General features: G+C 44.1%; 1 protein-coding gene across 2 annotated transcripts in view; it reads right to left on the bottom strand.

Moving 5' to 3' along the window:
* CHPT1 (choline phosphotransferase 1) overlaps positions 1 to 20,257 on the bottom strand; it is a 24,332-nt gene extending 4,075 nt beyond the window's left edge. Inside the window, exons 1-7 of one of the 2 annotated variants that reach the window (XM_064456487.1) lie at positions 19,891 to 20,256; positions 9,951 to 10,098; positions 8,757 to 8,898; positions 5,110 to 5,194; positions 3,388 to 3,519; positions 2,852 to 3,010; positions 72 to 197 (exon numbers count right to left, since the gene is read on the bottom strand). In XM_064456487.1, the coding sequence (XP_064312557.1) occupies positions 72 to 197; positions 2,852 to 3,010; positions 3,388 to 3,519; positions 5,110 to 5,194; positions 8,757 to 8,898; positions 9,951 to 10,098; positions 19,891 to 20,133 (1,035 nt within the window). In that variant the 5' untranslated portion in view covers positions 20,134 to 20,256. Of the gene's footprint in view, positions 1 to 71; positions 198 to 1,415; positions 1,588 to 2,851; positions 3,011 to 3,387; positions 3,520 to 5,109; positions 5,195 to 8,756; positions 8,899 to 9,950; positions 10,099 to 19,890 lie in introns of those variants that run through there. The other variant, XM_064456497.1, reaches the window with a different exon arrangement.
* Between the last annotated feature and the right edge of the window lie 1,479 nt (positions 20,258 to 21,736).

Genomic DNA, 21,736 nt, shown 5'->3' on the forward strand with positions numbered 1-21,736 from the left:
AGCAGAATGACAGTTCTCAATCGATTCCTTTAAGTGTGCTCCAAATGAAAAGTAGAAATCAAAATGCTTACCAGTGCTATCCATAGAACAATATATTCATCAACAAAACTGTTGAAGTACTGGTCCAAAAACAGAAGTCCTGGCCCAATAAATGCAGTGTCCTGAAGACAGATTTCACTTTTTGTCATGTGAGCCACCTATATTAAAAGAAAGACACAAACAGACAAAAATGCACCCCTGCAAGATCAGTGTAGCTAGCAGAAGCCAGCACGATACCCCTGCCCAGCAACAGGCTGCTGCCCGCAGTTTGCGGGAAGCTGTCGGCAGGCAGGCCAAGGGCTTCGCAAATGCGTCGGGGCCCGCTGCTCCCTGACAGTCTATTCCCCAAGGATGAAGTAACCTCTTCCCAAGTTATTCAGTCAATGTATAGCACTTTAATCCATGACAACAGCTATTTGAATTGTCAGCAGGTATTTGTTGACTTTATTATACAAGAAACATCTACACATCCTTCAATGTTCTTTTGTAAGTTACACCTATCTATACCAGTGCATTTTGGCTATCTGCAGGGGTTCCCCACTCTTATTTTTCCAGTGCTGCATCTGAAGGGTGAGACTACACAACCATACTGCTGAAAATCACAGAATCACGGAATGGTAGGGGTTGGAAGGGACCTCTGGAGATCATCTCGTCCAACCCCCCTTGCTTGAGCAGGGACACCTACAGCAGGGGGCACAGGAGCGCATCTAGGCAGGTTTTGAATGTCTCCAGGGAAGGAGACTCCACAGCCGCCCTGGGCAGCCTGTGCCACTACTCTTCCACAGGAAAGAAGTTCTTTCTCATGTTTAGCTGGAACTTCCTGTGTTCCAATTTGTGCCCATTGCCCCTTGTCCTGTCATTGGGCACCACTGAAAAGAGTCCAGTCCCATCATTCTGACACCCACCCTTTAGATATTTATAGGTATTTATGAAATCCCCCCTCAGTCTTCTCCAGGCTGAACAAACCCAAGTCTCTCGGCCTTATAAGGGAGATGCTCCAGTCCCCCGATCATCTTGGTAGCTCTCTGCTGGACTCAATCCAGTAGCTCCCTGTCTTTCTTGAACTGGGGAACCCACAGTGAATACTATTCACTTGAAGTGTTGCTTTCAAGTCTGACTTGAAAATTTTGGCTTTACTTAGCAAAAACCTAACTAGAACCTAGGCTTTTGCTTTCGTGGCAAGGCTTGTTTTCACTGTTTAGTAGAGATAGTGACGTATGCACAGAGACACTTTACAGAATGACCAAGCGGAGAAGATTGCTGGGGGAAGAGGGAGAGAACCTATTCCCCACACGCACCCTGATCCTTCCATATTTAGCATTGTTAGAGACAACTTAAGCTCACCTTTAACTGAGAGGCAGAAGAAGAGTTTTTTATAAGAAGTTGGAGACCTAATAAAGGACATATGAAGAGTCCATACCAGGAAGCTCAAAAATGGCAGAAGGAAAGTAGTCTAGGTGCCAAGTTTGCCATAAGAAATCACCCTGTCATTCCTTGCTTCCTTGCTTGTGGATACTTGGTGGGTATGATTAAAGTACTGAGAGGTTCCTGTGAACAAAGTGGTCTCTTAGTATAACATAGATAATGTTCAACTCTCTGCTGAACAGCAAAATTCACAGAAAAGCCTCTGAGTGTCCCAGTCTAAAGACAGGACAAACCACAAAGGCCTACATCCAGAGGAGAGCTGACAGAGGCTTCTACGCTAAGCCAGCTAAGGATGCATCACTCCTGCTAAAGGGATCTGCTGCAGCAGGGAGCAATTCCTGGCTCGCATCTGGCATGATGCACAACAGCTATGTAGGGTTAGCGCCTGCGGAGCAGCTCTGGCACAGCCACACAAACTGCACAGACCTTGGCGCGTGTCTCCACCGGGCCTCCCACCTGGTCACGCCCCCAGTTTTTCATGCAGTTTGCTCTCTCCGGAGTGCCTAAAGGACAAGGCCTCCTGAAATAGCATCAGAAAACTGCAAAAGCCAACACAATCCTTTCCCCACTACCCTTACGGATTTGCCTCCGGAGCAGACTAGCCTCAAGGCTACACTTAAAGCATCAAGGTTTGCTTGGAAGTGCCCACGGGGGAGCTGACGTACACACAGCGATGCCTGCTGGTTACGAGGGCCCAGGGGCCCTCTGAATGAGCAAGGGAGCCAAGGTGTCTGACAGAGTAGATGAACTGCCTCAAGTTCAGTCTTAAGGCTCAGACGCCTTACCAGCATTGTCTCTCTTGAGCCACGTGAGCTGCTCACTAGGTGAACTCCTGTTTAGCAAGAAAGTCTGAAGAATACCTGTTTTCTCATGTTTGAAATATGTCATGCCGGGGCAGGAGGAGGGGTAGAGGGGGAAATCAGCTGGCTGGATTACTTTTGTTATAAATATGTAGTAAGGCAGATTTTATTTTTTTAAATCCATTTATGAGGTTTTTAATTACAAAAGAGAGAAAACAAAGAGATAAACTTTTCTAATGATTAAAGTAAATTCTTATTTCAGATAATTAAATCAGAAGTCATAGCACTGTTAGTAAGGCCTGAGGGACCACAGTTACGATGTTAAAGACAGTGTATTTCTAGGAATAAGTTAAACAAACCTGAAAGTTCTAACTGATATATTCAACAATAAGTATGTGTTTGCATCAGCGTCATATATAATCTGTCTGCAGAAGCCTGAGTCTTTTTCATTGTCTTGGTCATAATGAAACTGGTAATACGGTGGCAGAGCACAATGGGAAAACTTGCAGTGCCCACTGATCCAGCAAGCGTTAAGCCAAGAACCAGTTTAATTTTAGGAGGTTTAGGACTGAAATGAGATGCCTTACCACCAACTTCTGCGAGATCTTAGCGTTCACAAATCCAAAGGTCAGGATATACAGACAAGAATGTTTTTCAAACAGCTGAGTTGTAGACTTTTTATAGATCATAATGGCCAGAGTGATAAGAAGTCCGATGTGCAGGCCTGGTGAAAGAACACTTGTTCCCTGAAATGTAAATGGACAGAAAATTTGTCTTAGGCTGCAGTCCCACACTAAGGTCCACATTTTATATGCACTGCAAATATCATTACACAAAACCAGAGCTGTCAAAGCTCAGGGAAAGTCCATTAGCATTATGCCAATGCCATTAGTATCCCCTGCAGTGACCACTCATCGATTTTGTATGAAAATTCATTGCTGGTTCCTGCGACAGAGGAAATCCCGTAACAGGTAGAGAGAAAGCAGATAATGGAGTCTTTGCTTTAGCCACCCAACACTCCTATGCTTGTCTGCTTAAAGGCTTAAACAGATAAAAGCCTTCTGATCATCTGAAATGCAATAAATTATGGGCATAAATTATTCAAATTTTTAAAGCAACTTACTGCTATCGTAGATCCATTCTTTCCAACCCCTCCACCAAAGATGACACGGAAGTAATTGAAAAAAGAAAGTGCTGTTCCACACAGTATGACAAAAACTGCAAAGAACTTCAGCTCTAAGCCCACCAAAGGGACCTTAGCAGGAAAAACATGAGAACGATATTAAAAGTTAAGGATTACGCTTTTTTTAAAAGAGTAATTTAAAAAAGCTACTGATACGTACCAAACAATTGTTTTATTTGAACGCTCACTTTCCTGGGAACAAGCTCAGAAAGACAGTGTTTGTCCTTACTCGAGGAGATGATGAATTTCGTTCGTAATGTTTAAACTTGATTTTTGGGTACTTAAGTTCTGGTCTTGAAATTGGTCTTAATCTTACTGTGTTTGTCCTTACAATGTTCTTCAAATATTTTTTACTACCAAAGCAAAAACTGGACCCAGACTGCTGCATTACCAAGGCATGGGAGGGGGGAGAAGGATAGTTCCTTCTGTTTCACTGTGTAACACAATACTGCACCACAGGAAACACAAACACCATCTGCCTCCTTTGTGTTTCAGTACGTGTTATTTGTGTGCTGTATCTTTGCATTTAGAATAGCCTCCAGGTACAAACTTAACTGAACAGTTAGTTACCTTTTGGAATCAATTGCAGTTTCAAGGAAACTTCCAAAGGCAGCAGAGGATTAAAAAAAAAACCAAAACAAAAACCTAGTAGTAATAAATTAAAACCATTTACTACATTTTTGAATATAGATTGTTTTGAGATACAGCATAACTACCACAGATTTTAATACTGAAGAAAAATCGATCATAATCAAAGTCTAATGCACCTGCTTTATTTTCCAACATGAAAATAAGCTGTTTGAAAAGAGAACAAAAGCATCTTGCAGGATGGGGAAAGGAAACGAAGTTTAGCTAAACTTTTCTTAATTGCTGAGTAAACTTGTGAATTAATTTTAATTACCTGGTGGTTTATATTTAGATAAATTTGCATTGGTTATCAATAGCAGGGAGTGGTCTCAGCTCTTCCATGCGCTGTAACCAAGTGGAACTACACATTTCTGAGTAAAGATCCCAGAAAGGATGAAGATATTAGTCTAATATACTTTTGATCCCATCCACTAAAGCACATCTTTAAAGATCAGAATAAAAGCCAGAGATAGGGAAATGCTTTGGGGCAGGAAAAAATTCTTTAAATATCAATATTTATATTGGCTCTGACGTAACTGTTAAAAACCAGTACATCTTCATCAGCACACAAATATGGATTACCTAACCAAAAACCCCCTAACTTCACGCCATGGCTTTGTTAGATTCAAGCATTTAATCTTTAAATTCTAAAATAAAGCATCCCATAAATCATTTAACTGAAATGTATGTCTTACAATAAAATATACAAAAGAAATAAAACTAGAACAAGAACTATTTGCTAAAGCTTAAGTATCCGCAGAGTATTAGTTCCAGATGAGAAGTTTGTATGTGGCAGATGGGGTCTTTTTTCCTCTGTGTAGCTCTAAATTTGTGCATAGGAAGCGACACCATTATATCTAAGTTAACCACAACATAAAAATAACCTACATTTGTACAACAAGCTAAAACAGAACATTAGATGACTAGTAGGTGTTGACAGTACTCGCAGAGGATAGCTTCAAATACCACAGGAACTGCAAACACTTAACAGGAACTGAATATTCAGCAGGAACTCTGAATACTTAATACACTTACCTTAAAGTCCCATATTGCTGTTCCACCACACGCAGATATCAAGAGCAGCACTGTTATGGCTATCTGAGCTTCAGTTACATCAACTCTAGTAAGGGGAAAAAAAAAAAAATATATATATATATTTAGTTAAAGAAAAGGTCTTTTTGCTGTAAGCGTAAGGCAGGCGAGGGGGGGGAAATCAAAAAACCAGTAACTTTGAATTATCTCCTTAAAAGTACTTTGAATTACATCAGTGTATATAGAATATGATTCTCCTTGACAGAGAAGGATACTCTGTATGGAGGCACACACCTTTGGTTAAGATTTAGAATTAAACCTATACGCCTTATCTAGAGCAAGCTGCATATAATTGTAATAGGGGCAAAATCTTTAATGAATACATTGTTAACTATTTGAGAATTTTATATAAATTTATAGAGTTGTTGCTGTGTTAAGCATCAAATCAAATTTAAGGCAAGCTTATAGTAACTGGAATCAAACATTTGCATTAAAAGCATATCATATAAAAGCATGGATCCTACAGGCTGGGACAGAAGGGATTTCTTTAAGCCATCATATCATGAAAACTTGACAGGTACAGCCTGCAGAACATAAGGGCAGTATTTTGAGGACTGAGTCAGTGGACAGCTAAGCATCTGTCCTGTTTTAGAGGACACATAATTGATACCTTTTTTCCATTAAAATGTTTTTAAAGTAGGTAGCCTCGTATGCCCCCTAAAGTCTAGACTCTCTATTCCACCTTTTTGTCCTCAGACAAGATAGCCAAACTCTTTCTTTCTGTATTTCATTGATGAAATGTTTTGAGAAGACCTGAATATATAAAAAGATAAGAGGCGGCTCATGAGAAAGAATCAGTATTTTCAATAAAGCTTTAAAATAAATTTAAAAAAATAAGTGCACATCTAAGGTACTGTTTATGCTACTGAAGGTTTTGAGACAGGTACCTGATCTTTGTACTGAAGTTACCAGCAAACCGTAACAACGGATGTTTAAAATACAACGTTTCCTTAAACAGTTAGAATAAATGTGCTGGTTTAGGGTATTATGACCAAAGTGAACATGTATCATTTCTTGCTTAGCACGTGCACTGTTTGCACAGGAAATTGTATTTCTAAAGGGAGACAGGAATCAACTCTTGGCTAATGGAAAACATTTATCTGATCTCGATAATCACAGTAACAAACTCTCTTCTTTCATCAGAAAGATAGTCATAAAATATGCTAAGTTTCACCACAGGCTTAGTCTTAGAAGAGCCACAATTTAAGCTGCAACTAGATGATGTGCTGAGGTGCTCGTCACCGCCTGAAGCCGTTGGAATGGGTAGTCCTCTCCTTCCTACACCGTTGCGCTCCCTCACTTTTCCTAGCTGTTGTGCTCATCAGACCGTAAGGTGAACCAGTTCAGCTTGCTAGCCTCGTGCAGGTTTTTAATCTTCTACCCCTTTCACGAATTGGCTTGAAGTTAAGTGACAGAGTCTGTGTAGGGGGAAACAGGACAGCGCTGCTGGGAGCATCCCTCTGTGCCAGGGATGAAGCGTTACATCTGCACAGCCATCGCTGTAGCTGCACACTGACCTTGTCAGGTACATCATGCAAAAGCATCCATATGCAAGTGTTCAGAGTCTACACGCTGTACTGCTAAAACCTACATCTCTATGCCATACTGCACTTGCTGCTGTTGGTGGTGGGAGGAGGCTCACACTTGAAGTTGAGTCATTATACGTGCCGAAGTTTAGTACTTCATTTGACAAGAGGCTCAGGCAGTTGGTTGCAACACAGCCCAAATCAGAGTCCAAAGATTTCAGTCAGACACTGTGTGGGGTTCTACATAGCCTGGTAGTGAGACAGTTCCCAGCTGCACTGATCCTTCCTGGCCATCAGTGCTAGGATTCTCTCAGCTGCCATTTGACTTCTAAAAATCAAGTGCCACTCATTCAGGAACAGCATCGGTGAAAGCTTCCATCCATGCTACTAAGTGTTATAATATTTAGAGCAATATACTATTGTCTTCATTTAGTCTCTCACCTCTGTGCTTAAGAGACATAAAATGGTGAGCCTTGAAACAACTCTGACCTGTTCTCACTGAGCAGCAATAAGTTATCTTGGAGAGAACTTGTGTCTATTTAACTTCAAACAGTAAGCATGGAGCACCAGGCCACTCCAAACCGCTTGTACTATGCACTGTCACTGTATTTACGTAGAAGCCATTATGTTTTTAATGAAGTTTTTATGTGGCATGGGAGCCTCACTGCCTTCGTGATGTAGGGAAGTGCCTTCCTAAAGCAAGAACGAAAGGCACAGAAAAGCAATCATTTATGCAAAAAAACCCCTAGCTCATGGCATAGTCCATCTCCCTCCATTATACTCCACTGTCATGTATGGAAATTACCCTATTTCGGCCATCACTCTAAAGCACCTATTTTTGTTTACAGCACAAGATGTCCTTTAAAAAAAGTAGGATGGGTAGGCAGGTGGAACAGTTATGGTTTGTGTGGTAGAACACATTATCAGCGAATAAAAAGAGCTCTTGGCATTACCACATAGGCATCTCTCTTTTGAAACAGACACTAAACAGTACGCAAGGATAGCCAATCACTAGCCTGTGTGCCCAGTGATGCTCAGATTGGCTAAGGGGCTTCTTGCAGGTCAGAGTTATGTAGGGCAATAAACAGGTGACTTAACAACTGACTAGGATTATCAGGATAGCCTTCATCTATCACATACTTCCAATTTTTCTGCTATGGAAGTCTCTCATCTCTTCCTCTTTTTGGAAATCATTACTAAGGCGCAGTTCATTGTTTAAAACCAGCAAAGGGCCATGGCTAGGCACCACCACCGCTGCGGGAGGGTGCAGCAATCCCCACACTATTAGGAGTTAAATTGAAATTGTTATCTTCTACATGAATGTCATGAATCCTCCTCCCACTCTGTAGTGAGAGCGGATGAAGTCTCACCCAAGTCATGAACAGCATCACAGCAATCACTAGAATTGTGACCTAACACAAAACCTGAAGGACATCAAAACTAATATGAGCCAGATTAAAAGCAAAGCCCCCAAATAAACCTGGGGTAATTCTTAAAGCACTGCCGTAGCTCTGTGGAACTGCTTGACAAAGAATATTGCATGCGTTGGCATGCAGAGAGTTTTTTCCAAGGAAGACTGAAAATGTCTATGGAAGAGAAACCCATTAGCACGGCAATTTCTCTAAAAATGCACGTGGTTCAGAGTCCCCTGGGCTTAAATCGCTCTGTGGCTGGGAGGTTACAAAGGGAGGTGCTGTAGATGCTTGCTCTGTCCCTACTCTTACACAGATCACTTGTTTACACTGCAGGCAAGACCTGTCTGGCCTGAGCCTGCATGGTGCTTGTATGGGTTCTGTGAACAAATCTGCAGAAAAAAAGAGCAAAATGCATGCAAACGAAGCATGTATAGCTAAAACCAGCTGCTGAAAGAACAAACCCTCTGCTCAGTGTTACACAGAGTTTTAAAGTTCTTGCCAGGTAAAACACAAGTCTGCTAGGGTGGAAGGGAGATGAGGAAGAAGGTGAGAGGAAGAGAGAGCAGGAAAAAACCAAGAAGAAATGGAAATCAAGTAGCTAGCAGTCTCAGACATTAAGCCACACGTACTTCTAAAGATGCCTACTTACTTTCCAAACCTTAGTATGCCTGATACATATGTCTGCCAGTGAGCAGAATAGAACATGAACAGTCCCACAAAACAACTGAAAAACAACCAGTCAGGATTTGTTCCTAGTCGGATTGCTATGCAGGATCCAAGGACAACAAAAACTGAAAAGCAGAAATGAACATGTTAGTCATATGCTCTCTTTGCTTGCAGTTAAGAGAAATAAATTTAAAAAATAATAATCACAAAGCATTTTACATCTCTGTAACAAAGTAGTGATATGACTGATACTTTACTGCGTAGCTAACCTCAGGGACAGTCCTGGCAGGAGAGACCAAAACACAGGACTCCTTCCAAGCAAGGGCCCCACCTTTAGCCTATGGTGGCTATTCTCCCTTCTTCTGGCCTGGTTATCTCTCGTTCTTTGCGACACTGACAGCTTCACCTGAAGGGCCCAGCTCAGACAGCCTGGTAGAGGAATTTCTCTGGGAAGTGAGGTGTCAAGAACATACCAAATCCCAGGACACATGTTTCAGCCATTAAGCTTTCATAGAAGTACAGGCATTGCCACCAACAGCAGCTAAGTTATGGAAAGTAAAACTGATCAAGGCTTACTTTTTAAGGATTCCAAATAAAATTTTTAAACTCATTCTTCCAAGAAATATAAATTATCGTAAGTGCCAGGTTGGATGCCCTATTACCAAACTGATACTTTGGCGCTGCACTCTTAAAGCGGAATCCTTAGTTTCACACATCAGCATCAGACTTTTAGATCCTTAAAATCCTTTATTAGGCATCACCTGTACCTTACTGGAAAACACAGGCTATGTATAGTAAAGAATCCCTAAGCGTGCTCTTACAGCATTCTTTGTTCACCACCTAGCTCATTCAAAGAACACTGTGCATGAAGATGTCCCGTAAGTAAGAGCAGTACGCACATTACCTAACATCTGCCAACTGTACTGCTCCCCGATACTGGTCAGGGATGCAAAGGTCAGGGGCGTAAAGGTCAGGGGCAGCCTTGGCCGCAGTGACCAGGAGATGGTGAAGTTGTCCTAAAAGAAGGGAACATGCTGACCCTGCTCTGAGCAGGGGGGTTGGACTAGATGATCTCCAGAGGTCCTTTCCAACTTCAACAAATCTGTGATTAATCAGCTCCTCTTGAAAACAGGTAACGTTTTTAAAACTAGCATGGGTAACAGTAGGTTAAGGCTACCTGTGGAAATAGAGTCGCAACCATGATCAAAGAGTTCTCCTAGAGGAGAACTACTGTTTGTTCTTCTGGCTTGCTTCCCATCAATGGCATCCAGAGACTGGTAGATAAAAAGTCCTAATGCACCCAGGATGTATGCCCAAAAAGGTGCCTGAAAGAGATTCACATAAAAGGTCACTAGGTGGTTCCCCATTTCTTCGCTGATAATCTGTTTCATTAAAGGTAAAATACTGTTCAGCACAAAACTATACTACATTGTGCTATTTGTTACTTAGTTAACAGACAAACCAAAATCTGTGCGCTACTCCTACAGGAACTGTAGTAACTACTATAATGAACTACTCTGGATACACCAGTGAAGCACAAGTCCTTCCATTTATTTAAAAAACAACAACAAGACGACCTTTAACCTCTCTTCTGCATCGGCTTTTTTTCCACCTTAAAACCACAGTATTTCTATAATTATTTGTATTCTTTGTGCTGAAAAAAAGTTATGAAAATAAAATTAATCTTTAAAAAAGAAAATAGTAGTAAGGCATTTACTAAAGCAGTTTATGTGATAGACGCTTAGATGATTTGCTCAGATGTACCACATATAGATACAAAAAGCCATTACATTCTACTAAATAAAGACTTCGGCTTTTAGGGAAAGATTTTTTTTCCAACATACAAAAATTGACTATGTAGGCACTTTGGACAAGGGTTTGTAGAAATTAAGTCATTCACTAAATATGAAGGACAACTATCTACTTAACATACACTATCAGAGTTTAAAAACAAGCTGTGAATCAGTTTCATTAACACCAGTGTTAGGTTCAGAGGAACTGTCCTGCAGTAGTACCTTTCAAAAGCATTATTTTCATACACACAGTCTGTCTTTGCCTAAGAGTTAGTTTTTACTAAAAATTATTTATAACACCTTTTGAACAAGTAACATTTTTGCCTCAAGTAGTTTCCAGTGGTGTCCTTAACATTTAGAAGCACTGTTCACATGAGGAGAGACGAAGTTAGGTATAAATGCTGGAAATGCAGCTTGCAGGTTAAACAAGCAAACTGCCACAGGCAGCCACAGAGCTGAACCCTTTCGCGCACCCAGGTAAGGGGCAGCTGCTGTGGCTCTGCACCTCCCCAATTCCTGTCCTGCAGCGCAAACAGACCAACACAGTTACCCGTATTACCTAAGTCCAGCAAAGGCTATTAAGCAGATTTAGACAGCAGATGAAATCTCAGTGAGCTGAGATTTGCCCACACTCACATAAACCCAGTCTCACTGCTGGGGAAAAAGGGCAGTTGCCGGTCAGTTCATAGGCAGGGGCAGAAGAAGGCAGCAGTAAGAACGTGGATGAGGAGAGCTGCCTCTCCAGCCCTTCTGTTTTCTCGTTGTTGTCATACTCACTGACTTGAGCTAGGAAAAACGTTATGCCTCCAGTTAAACCGATCATAAAACACATCCCTCCCGAGAACCAGCATGCTTAAGGGAAGGTCGGTTCTGAACAGCTCTTTTGGTATTACTTAAGACTTCCTCATGTATTCAAGTGTGGCTGATACGCTACGTTATCGCTTACTTTTGTGCTTTTAACATGGTGTCCTGGTTTCAGCTGGGATAGAGTTAAATTTCTTCATAGTAGCTAGTATGGGACTATGTTTTGGATTTTTGCTGGCAACAGTGGTGATAATGTGGAGATGTTTTGGCTGTTGCTAAGTCGCGCTTACACTGGTCAAGGACTTTTTCAGCTCCCCGTACTCTGCCGGGTGCACAAGGAGCTGTGAGGGGACACAGCTGGGACAGCTGACCCAAACTGACCAATGGGATATTCCACACCATATGATGTCATGCTCAGTATATAAGCTGGGGAAGAAGGAGGAAGGGGGGGACATTGGGAGTGATGGTGGCTGTCTTTCCAAGTAACCACTACGCGTGATGGAGCCCTGCTTTCCTGGAAACGGCTGAACACCTGCCTGCCCGTGGGAAGTAGTGAATAAATTCCTTGTTTTGCTTTGCTTCTGTGCGCAGCTTTTGCTTTACCTATTAAACTGTCTTTATCTCAAACCATGAGTCACCTCACTTTTACTCTTCCGATTCTTTCCCCCGTCCCACCAGGGGGGAGTGAGCGAGCGGCTGCGTGGTGCTTGGTTGCTGACTGGGGCTAAACCACGACACATGGAAACAATACTGTCAGCAAATTTATGATTTTCCTGCTACCCAGTATTTGGATAACTTCATTAATAAAACATTCCACCATTTGAAGTCAAATGGTTGGCTGCTTCGCCCAGCTTTGAAGCAAAAGATAGTCAAAGAATTAGGGACTCCAGCTATAGGTGAGAAACCTGGATTTTTATATACATAGAACTTTAGAAAACTTAGAAGAAAATTCTTCAAAACTGGCAAGACCATCTTTCCCCTTAATCCAAGGAAACTAGGAAAAATTGTCATCACAGATGATGTTAGAAGCCTTGAGCACATGAAAGAGGATGAGTAGATATTCTCATTCCAATGGATATTTAACATTGGTATCTGACAACCCTGCCAAAGAGCACACTATAGAAATCCAGGTCAAGTGATTACAGTAATACACGTTTGATGTTTGCCAATGGAATTAGTTGAGTTATTTACTTTTTTTTTTTTCCCTTGTTAGTCCAGTTAAACCAAGGAATTCTGTGCTGGGGGATGGGGTTACACCAGGGAGTGAGTTCTTAGCCATCTTTTGAAAAAGTTTCTCTCCTCTGGCAAAGGGGGAAGGACAGAGCCTGTGGGTTCACTGCAGTCCTTTAAAGTAGTATTTTAAAGACATTGCCAATTTTATCACCAATATTGCTGTGAAATGCCACAAAGCTAATTTGCAGTGTTTTACGAGATGTCTTTACTGTGACATACTTCCACTAGTTGAGAAGATAGCTTGAGATCTACCGAAACTTGTCATGCTAATCCCTGGATTTTTGCAAGTAACCCAGGCCACACCTGGCAGTTCTGTCCAGGACACCGCTGTTGTTTTGGCTGCATTGGGCTCCCCTTCTTTTGCAACTATCTACTTACAACTGAAATCAATTTCAGTTTGCTTTAAAGGCATCAGGTTCTCCATATCACAGGCAAAAGTAGACTGTATCCAGTGCTAAATATGCAAGCTAAATTCCTTACCCACTCTGCACTCACCCCCCACCCCAGTGTGGGGTCACCAATTAAGTCAAATGCCAGAGTGTGGGCAGTTTCTTATTTAACTGGATCATTTCCATAATTGAAACACCAGTCAGAAACAGAAGCCTGTCATGGCACATTTTTTTATCATTAGCCATACTGCTCCATGCCATATGCTTGGTGTTATCACAATCTTTTGAAATGCAAGCTCCATGAAATATAGCCTCAATTCTAATGAAAACAGAAGGCTTGCATGAGGGTTACTGCAGGCAGCTTATGGAAGTTTCCATAATCCACAGAACATGAGGCAAGCATTCTAGTCCAAGATAACATCGTCTGCATTTACTTTACCTCAAAACAAGTTTAACACATTAAATATAAAAATAAATAAATTGGTTTCAGCTTAAACCTCTCTTACCAAGTCTTTTTGACAAAGCAATGGTTTTTGTTGAGTTTCAAGTTATTGTACAGGTATAATCATTAAGACTGCTGATCCAAGCCTGTTTGCATTAGCTCCTGCAGGGACAAATCAAAGCAACAACCCCCTTAGACTCCAAAACTAGAAGGCTCTATTCATTGACAGTCTGGAAAGAGGGGTAGAAGTCTTCATCCTCTTCCCAGTAAGGATATCTGTATCCATTAACACCTGTAACGGATGCATCTGCATCCCCACAGCTGCGGAGAAAGGAAGATGATCCTGGTAAGAACAGGGGAACAGGTGTCTGAGGGCTTAGAAACACAATCTGGAGCACTTCATCCCTAGGCTGTCAGTTCAAATCAAACCCAAAGTGATAATAACCAAAGATCACTCATGATCTACTATGCATTTAAACAGATCAAATGAATGCTCTGATGTTTTAATCAGTAAAATACAGTTTTCCAAATCACTGAAGGTGCACAGAGGTTTCTGAAGTTCCTAATAACCACAGATTCTCTCTACTATCCACCCTCTCAATACAGCTACAGCTGCCGTCCCCTCCGCCTTCTCACATGCCTGGCTCTTCATCCAGGGATGTCCCTTGCTGGCATCCCACGCTGGACCCAAGTAGTTTGCAAATTAGAGAAGTGGGAGCATTTGAGAATGCTGACATGGCTGACAGACTCGGTAGAAAGGTCAGGAGGCTCCCAGTAATCATCAGCTTTTCACTGATGAGGTGTTTATTATCTCTGCCCAAAGTTATATCCTGTCCAAGCAAATGTATTCTTTGGCTAGAGCTAGATGCTATTCTCATGGAACTAGAAGACAACACAAACCTGGGGAGGGGAAAGAGGGAAAGACGGCTTCTCTGCTTCAATTAAAAAGGATGCCTGAAAGACGATACAGCCCCTAACCTTTTCACACACAGATTTGGTAGAGCAGGTCTGGTATTCTACTGAACCAGAGGGTGTCGAAACAAAACAATGCGCATATAGGGTTTGACAGGTATGTGTGGCATGCCTCTCCTTCAGGGGAAAATGTAGGTTGTATAGCGGTCTTCATTCTTCTGCTGCTGTGATTCCACACCATAGAAGAGCATGGACAGCTGCAGGAGACCAGATGTGCCAAGGAAATCCCTTACCACGTATTTCAAGCAAAGCTCTCAAACCCAGAGCATTCAACAGCCCAAGCTCATGCAACATTTAAAGACTCAGTCCCCCTTAATTACTCATGACATTTAGTCATAATCTCACTTCCTCAATCCAACGACACAGCAACTAATTTCACCCTAATTTACACAGCCCCTCTCTGGAACAGATCCAGAATAGAGAGAGTTATTTTTACTGGACTTCCTCCATCTTCCTCCCAAATATGGATAATTTCCCTCACTTCTGTTTCACACAAAGCACTATGTACGATTTTACTAATAGCAAAAGAAGCAAAGGGACTGCGTTACAGCAGGGAGAGAGGGCAGGGAGGGAAAAATAAATAAAAATAAAACAATCATACTATACTCCCAAGTGCATTTCATGCACCCCGGGGACTCCCTGCATTCCTTTAGCACCCTCCCCTCCCCCACCAACTCCCTCTGAAAGAGCTCCTGTCCTTCTCTGCTGGCGTTCCTGAACCTTCACTGTCTTCCTTTATGCCAAACACCTCTTTCTCGCATTCACTACTGAACACTCCATTCTTCACTCGTGGATATGGGCTGGATTCCCCACCCCACTCAGTGCTTCACACCTCTCCTCTACCAGGTCAGGGGCTTAATGCTTCTTCCTTCACACCCCTAGTTCATACCAGCAGTTCCAGTTCCCTGTTTTCTACTTCTTTATTCTCTCTCCCAGAAAGCTCAGTTATGCCCTTGCTATTTACCTAAGGCCACAGCTGTCAATATCTTCCCTTCATTTCTCCCTCTGACAGAAAAAAAAAATCAGGATGCCTCTTTCAGTTTAAAATATGGGGTTTAGAGGGTTTGTTGGTTTTTTGTTTAGGTTTTTTTTTGATTGGTTCGTTGTTGTTGGGTTTTTTTCAAAAAGGGTGTTTTAAAAAGAGAGTTTGAGAGAAGCGTAAACAGCAGTTCACCAATGTTCCCCTCCTTCAAAGCAGTTAACAGTAGAGCTAGCTGAAACCACCTAGACCCTCCCCTGCTTTTTGGTTTCCCTAGATGCAGGGCTTTCTAAATAGCATGTTTCAGCAAGGTATAGCACCCTTTTATAAATGCACTAAACCATTTTTTAAGCAATTTTACAGAATCTAGCCATCACAAGCCTCCCCTCCCTCCCTCCCTCACTCCGCTCTCTGCATGAGAATCCTTGAGCCCGTGCCCTCTTTCGCCGTCACTGCCCAAACTGCATATCCATAATCCATGCTCCTCTCTTCCTGTATTCCTCTATTCTATTCCCAGTAACCTGCAGGAAATTATAGACAACAGAAACAAAGGCCTTAAAAAAACACAAATAAATGACACATGATGGAACCTAAGAAGCTGAGAACATGCAAGACAAGTCTGCATCACTGGATGAAATCTAATTGGATCAGTTTGGGGGGCTCTTTGCTTAGATCTTGTTGTAACTGCTACATGACATTTGGTTTTGTGGGTTTTTTTTTAATAGATATAAATTCAATATTTACTTTTAACATAAACTTCTGTCCTAAAATTCTAGCTTCCCATGGTATTTTAGAGAGCCCTGTGGCTGAGCTCAAAGGATTACCAAAGTTAGGCCCCATGAGCAATTATGAAAGCAGGAGGGTCAGGGTTTCTCCTTTTAAGTAAGATAGAGAATTACATTCAGCCAGTTTTCTTCCTGCTGTTGATGCAAGGGAAAAGTAACATGTCAGTTTCACCCAAAATGGGAAGGGGTAACCAGAGATTCATTTGCAAAACCTAATGCAGTAACTGTAGCTACTTCAGAGAAATCAGCTTGAAGTAGAGCAAAACTGCCAAATGGCAGGGATAAAATGGAAATCCTCACCTAAGAAGTGCTCCTTTTACACTCTAACGCAGCAGATACACTTGTTCATACTTAAAGTCAGCAAAATTTTTCATTCATAAATATTTTACTAGTGCTAAAAGAAAAAAGGAAAAAAAAGCCTGCAGTCACAATGAAGAAGATATTTCAGCCCTCCACAGAACATGAAATGTGCAGTCCTGTATATTATTTCTATAGATTATTGTCCTAAGTTACACAGCAGGAAACTGGACAAACACCCTACAAAAATCTACACACGGATTTTAGTTACAACAGCACTCGAGGGGTGCAGTCTGCTAACGGCTTAGCTACAAATAAGAAGGCTTATGTTGAAATGTGCATTTACAGGAGCAGTGATACAACCCATGTTCCTACCAGATTAAGACAACATTACTGAAGCAGACAATATTTTATACAGCCAAAATGTATTGTGCCAGTCAGTAACAAACTGGTGTTTAGTGGCTACTGATGCTGATGAAGATAAAAAGAATAGCATATAAGGAAATAACAGCTACAGAGAGCATTTTATGGTTTTAGACATCAATTGCATTGGGGGGGAGGTATTATTAAATTGTGGAATTCACTGCAATAGAATCCTAGAATCATTAAGGTTGGAAAAGACATCTAGGTTCATAAAGTCCAACCGTCAATGCAACACCACTGTGCCTACTAAACCATGCCCTGGACTGCCACATCTACACATTTTTGGAACACCCCCAGGGATGGTGACTTCACCACCTCTCTGGGCAGCCTGTTCCAATGCCTCACCACTCTTTCAGTAAAGATTTTTTCCTAATATCCAGTCTAAACCTCCCCCGATGCAACTTGAGACCATTTCCTCTCAACAGGACATAATGGAAGCTGAAAGTACCAACAGGTTCAACACGAAGAATTCAAAAGGCAAAATCACGAGTTGGAAGGTGTCTGTAGAGAAATAGATCCATCAGCTGCTGTTCTAGCAAGTAACCTGAATAGAATCCCTTGCCGAGAAACCCCTCAACCACAGTCTTTTGGCAGCTAGAAGGGTATACTGGGGAAAGGTCTCTTTTCTAAGCATCTGCTTGCAGCTACTCTCCAAGGGATTTCAGCTACCAGTCTTACTTGGTTTGGACAGTTTGTACAAACATCAAGACTTCAGTGTTTTCAATAAAGGACTAATAGAAATGGCCCACTTAAGACTGGTTAGAAGAAAAAAAAAAAAACACAAAACCCAACTCATTAAAAACCCCACTAAACTGTTTTATGTGATTCTATCCAGCGCTCCTCCACTTCCAACTAGAGAATCTAACAAGCTCTTGTTAGTCCATCAAGACTTGTTCATGAATGGAAGAGGTGGCTTGGCAGTATAGAGAGGTGATGTTGAAGTGCACTACGCTATTAGTTCAGTCAGTGAGTCAATCAGCTTTAACATTATTTTCAGTTCCACCTTCCCCCTAGCCCTTCCAGCCTACACATCCAAGTCAAAATTACAAAGTAGATATTGCAACAGTACATATAGCACCTATTAGTGTTGCAACAGTTTTATCTTTTTACAAAAAGCCACACAGACACATGACATCTTAGGTAAAGGACAGGCTGAGTCATTAAACAAGCAGAAGAGAGATAAACAATGCCCTAAGTGATGCAGCAAGAGAAAGTGAAGGCTATTCTCACAGTGCAGAGACAACAAAGAACCAGTAGGATAGGGAGTCTGGCTATGCACTACATAGTTATAAAGGATACGTTGATATGTAAACAAGGAAGTTTAGTTCAAACTGTAGGTTCTTATAAAATTCAGCTTCCACAATTAAAAAAAAAAAAACAACAAACAAACAGTAAAGTTCCTAAAACTCAACCTAAGCTTTCCTGGAAGGAATAATTCTCTGGACATCTGCAACACAACCTTTTTCTTTTGTACAAGAGTCCTCAAGGGAAAAATAATTTAACATTTATTTTCTGCTTTTTTTTTTTCCTGAATAGCAAAGAGAAAAAGCTAAAATAAACATCCAGACACATAGCTGGCGCACGACTGATACCTATATCACAAAACTAAACTAAAAGGTAGCAGTTCCACAAGCATTTTAGTTTTGAAAGTGCCACAAGACGATAATCTGCAGTTTCAACCATTCACTCTCATCTCTAACCTCCCTTCTCGTGCTGCCTGCAATGCCACAGAGTGCCTCCACCTGGTGATGCAAATCAGGGAAGTGATTAGGGTTAGACCAAAGCAAAGTTAATTCTGATCTGGATCAGCTTCCCAATATGCCTGCCCCAAACACAAAGGGGCTAACGCAAAGGGCAAAGTAACTACAGAAAGAGAACGGCACCTCCACCAATAAGAACACTCACCAAAGTGTATCTAAGTTCTTAAAAAATCCCAACCAACCATCACTTCTGCCAGCAGGATTTAAAGCCCATCAGAATGCAGAAAAACAACAGCCACCCTTCAAGACATTTTACCTACGCAAAGCCATCTTCCTCTGGTATTTCCCACCCTAACTACCATGAAAATTGCACTGGGAAACTCATAACAGGCTGGGAAGCTCTGACAGAGCGCCTCAGATTGTCAGCAGAACTGTAGGCAACCCAGTTTACACGACAGCAACATCAGCCCACGTTAACAAGCCTGTTTCCCCCCCAGAAGCTAAAGCAACTAAATGTTTCCCATGCAAGGACGGGAAGCATTTGAGCTACTAACACATCTGCAACACAACCAAACCTCGATTCTGAACTATGTGATGCTGAAGTGGCATCAGCCATGCCTCGGGGTGAGCTCCAGCCAGCTCTGCCCTGCTCCCAGGCACATCCCAGACCTTCTCTCCTGGCCGGCGTCTGTTTCTACCTCCGCAGCCCCACTGTTCCAGCCTTCCTCTTGAGAAGGGAGCGGACACAGCTTACATCTCCTTCCCAGCAAGCTGCCTGAGCAGAGACACACGTGTGGGACGTAAGAAGGTCCCTGGGGGAGGCCGGGTCTGACCTGGGCCAAGCACCCGGTCGGAGCCCTATCCCCACTGGGGCCTCTAGTCAGCGAAGGGCCAGGGAGGAGAGAGGAGCCCACTGAACCTCGCCCCTTCACATGACCCCCCAGCACTTCGGCATTCAAACCTTAACACCCACCTCCACCTTGACCCCTGCTACCCCAGCGCGTGACCCCAACACCACTGCTCCCCTGATTTCCCAGGACAAACCCGCAGCGCTGCCCCAGCCCTCCCCTACCACGGGAAGAGCCACGCGTGTTACCGCCACGGAGCAGCGCGGGGGCACCGCACCCCGCGGCGGGCAGGGGCCCGAGAGCCCCGGGCACCGCCAGGCGGTAGCGAGGTGGCTCCCCCACAGCGGCCGCCGGGCTGAGGCGAGGCCGTGCCGGGAGGAGACGGTGGCGGGCGCGGGAAGGGGTCAGGCTCTGACGGAGAGGCGGCAGCGGCGGGCCGTGGCGGGCGGTACCTGCTCGGTGGCGGTGGGGCAGCAGGCGATGAGCGGCAGCGCCGTCAGGCAGTTCAGCAAGAGGCCGCCCAGGGTGATGGCGTTGGGGGCCAGCCCCAGAGGGACCTGCTCCACCAGCCAGGCCCAATAGGGCTGCAGCCACGGCTCCAGCAGCGAGCGCCCGGCCGCGCTGTAGCGGTGCTGCTCCAGGCGCTTCAGCTGCGCCGGGCTGAGGGGCGCGGGCAGAGCCCAGGGCACGGCCATGCCGCCGCCGCCGCCCCGCCGCAGGGGCCGCCGCTCGCCGCGCACCCGACGGGACCGGACCGGAGCGGGGTCAGGCCGGCGCCGCCGCCGCCGCTCGGGGCGGGGCTGAGCTGAGGGGCCGCGGCAGGAGGCGGAAGAGGCCGACGCCCAGCCCCGGCCCGGCCGGAGGGGAGCCGCCGCCCCCGCGGTCGCTGAGGCGGGGTGGACGCCCTCGCCCCCGGACCGCCGCTAGCTTCCTCACCCGGGGCACGGCTTCTTCCCTCTCCCGCGGCGGGGACGGGGTGCTGGCGCCCCCCCGGTGCTAGTGTTCCTGCTTTTGGGGAGGTTGCCCTGGCCGTGACAGCTCTGCCAGCCCCGCCTCGCCGTGAGGGGATGAGGATCACCCATCGGCCCTCCGTGGTCGTCGAGGGGCGCGTCGCGGGAGGGCGCTTCCCGCCTGCCGCCATTTCCCCAGGCCCATGGGCAGCCGCGGCCTGGCGCGGTGGGCCTGAGCGTCCGTGCCTCGTCGCTGCTGGGCACGGGCAGGTTGGGTCGAATCCTCCTGTCTCCTGTGATTCTCCTTAGTCCTCTTATTTTCCTTTTGAATGTTTTATAATGCGGGTTGAGGGCCTCAGCAGGGGCGTGTGCAGCAGGTGGCCAGCGAGGCTCGATGCCGAGGCAAGGCGTGGTTGCCTCGGAGGCAGGGCTCGGGCGGCGGGTGGGCTCCCTGCAGCCAGCGGGACACCACAGCCACCTCTGCAGCGAGCTGGTCCCCACCGTGGCAGCCGAGGGGGCTTCCACCCCTGGGAGGAGGCCCACTGCCCTGGCTGTGGCTGTCTTACACGTCACGGGGCAGCGGAACGATTGTGTTAACGCAGGGCTGCCTTTACCTTCTTGACCTGCTTAGAGAAAGCCCTTCGAAACAAATGCGCCTTTTCAGAAATTGCGACACTTCAGACTATCTGAATTGGTCATGTGAAGGGTTTAGGTGTATCCCTGACTCTCTGGGAAGGTATGTGGTTTCTGAATGTGGCCAAGGAAAGATGAGCGCGTAGAAGGCATGAAAAACAATCTCTAATGAGTATTATATACCCAAATGGCAACCTTAACGATTCTATGATTCTGTGATTCTTAAAATCGGGAATCTTTTGTTAAGTTATTCCATTGTGGGCTGCAACTTTCTGGCCAGATGCAACAATTTCCTGGACAGAGCAGTTTCCTGTTATTCAAATTGAGCTGATTCCCTTTGCCTGGTGATGTGTTCCAAAGTAGCTTTTCCTACTGCTAAGGTCAGAAATGAGCGACATATGCAAAAGGGTGGTTTCAAAATCCCTTGACAATGGTATGTGCATACCATGTGCTATGTTGTTCATCTGCTGATTTCATTTACAGATCAATAAACGCAATATGGGACAGGAATTGGGATTAGGGGCCAAAACTGAGAAGCGGGGAGCTGCCAGCAAAGAAGAAGATAATACATAACATAATAACAAAAGGTTAAATAGTAGCCAACTAGAGAATGGCAAAAGGGAAATGTGACAATTAGATTCACAACCAGCCAGATCCCCAGTCCACTAGAGTCACTGGGTTTGGAAAAAGGTAAAACACTTGTTTCTTTTAACAC

Source organism: Phalacrocorax carbo, chromosome 1 (assembly GCF_963921805.1).
Source record: "Phalacrocorax carbo chromosome 1, bPhaCar2.1, whole genome shotgun sequence".
Classification (NCBI taxonomy): domain Eukaryota; kingdom Metazoa; phylum Chordata; class Aves; order Suliformes; family Phalacrocoracidae; genus Phalacrocorax; species Phalacrocorax carbo.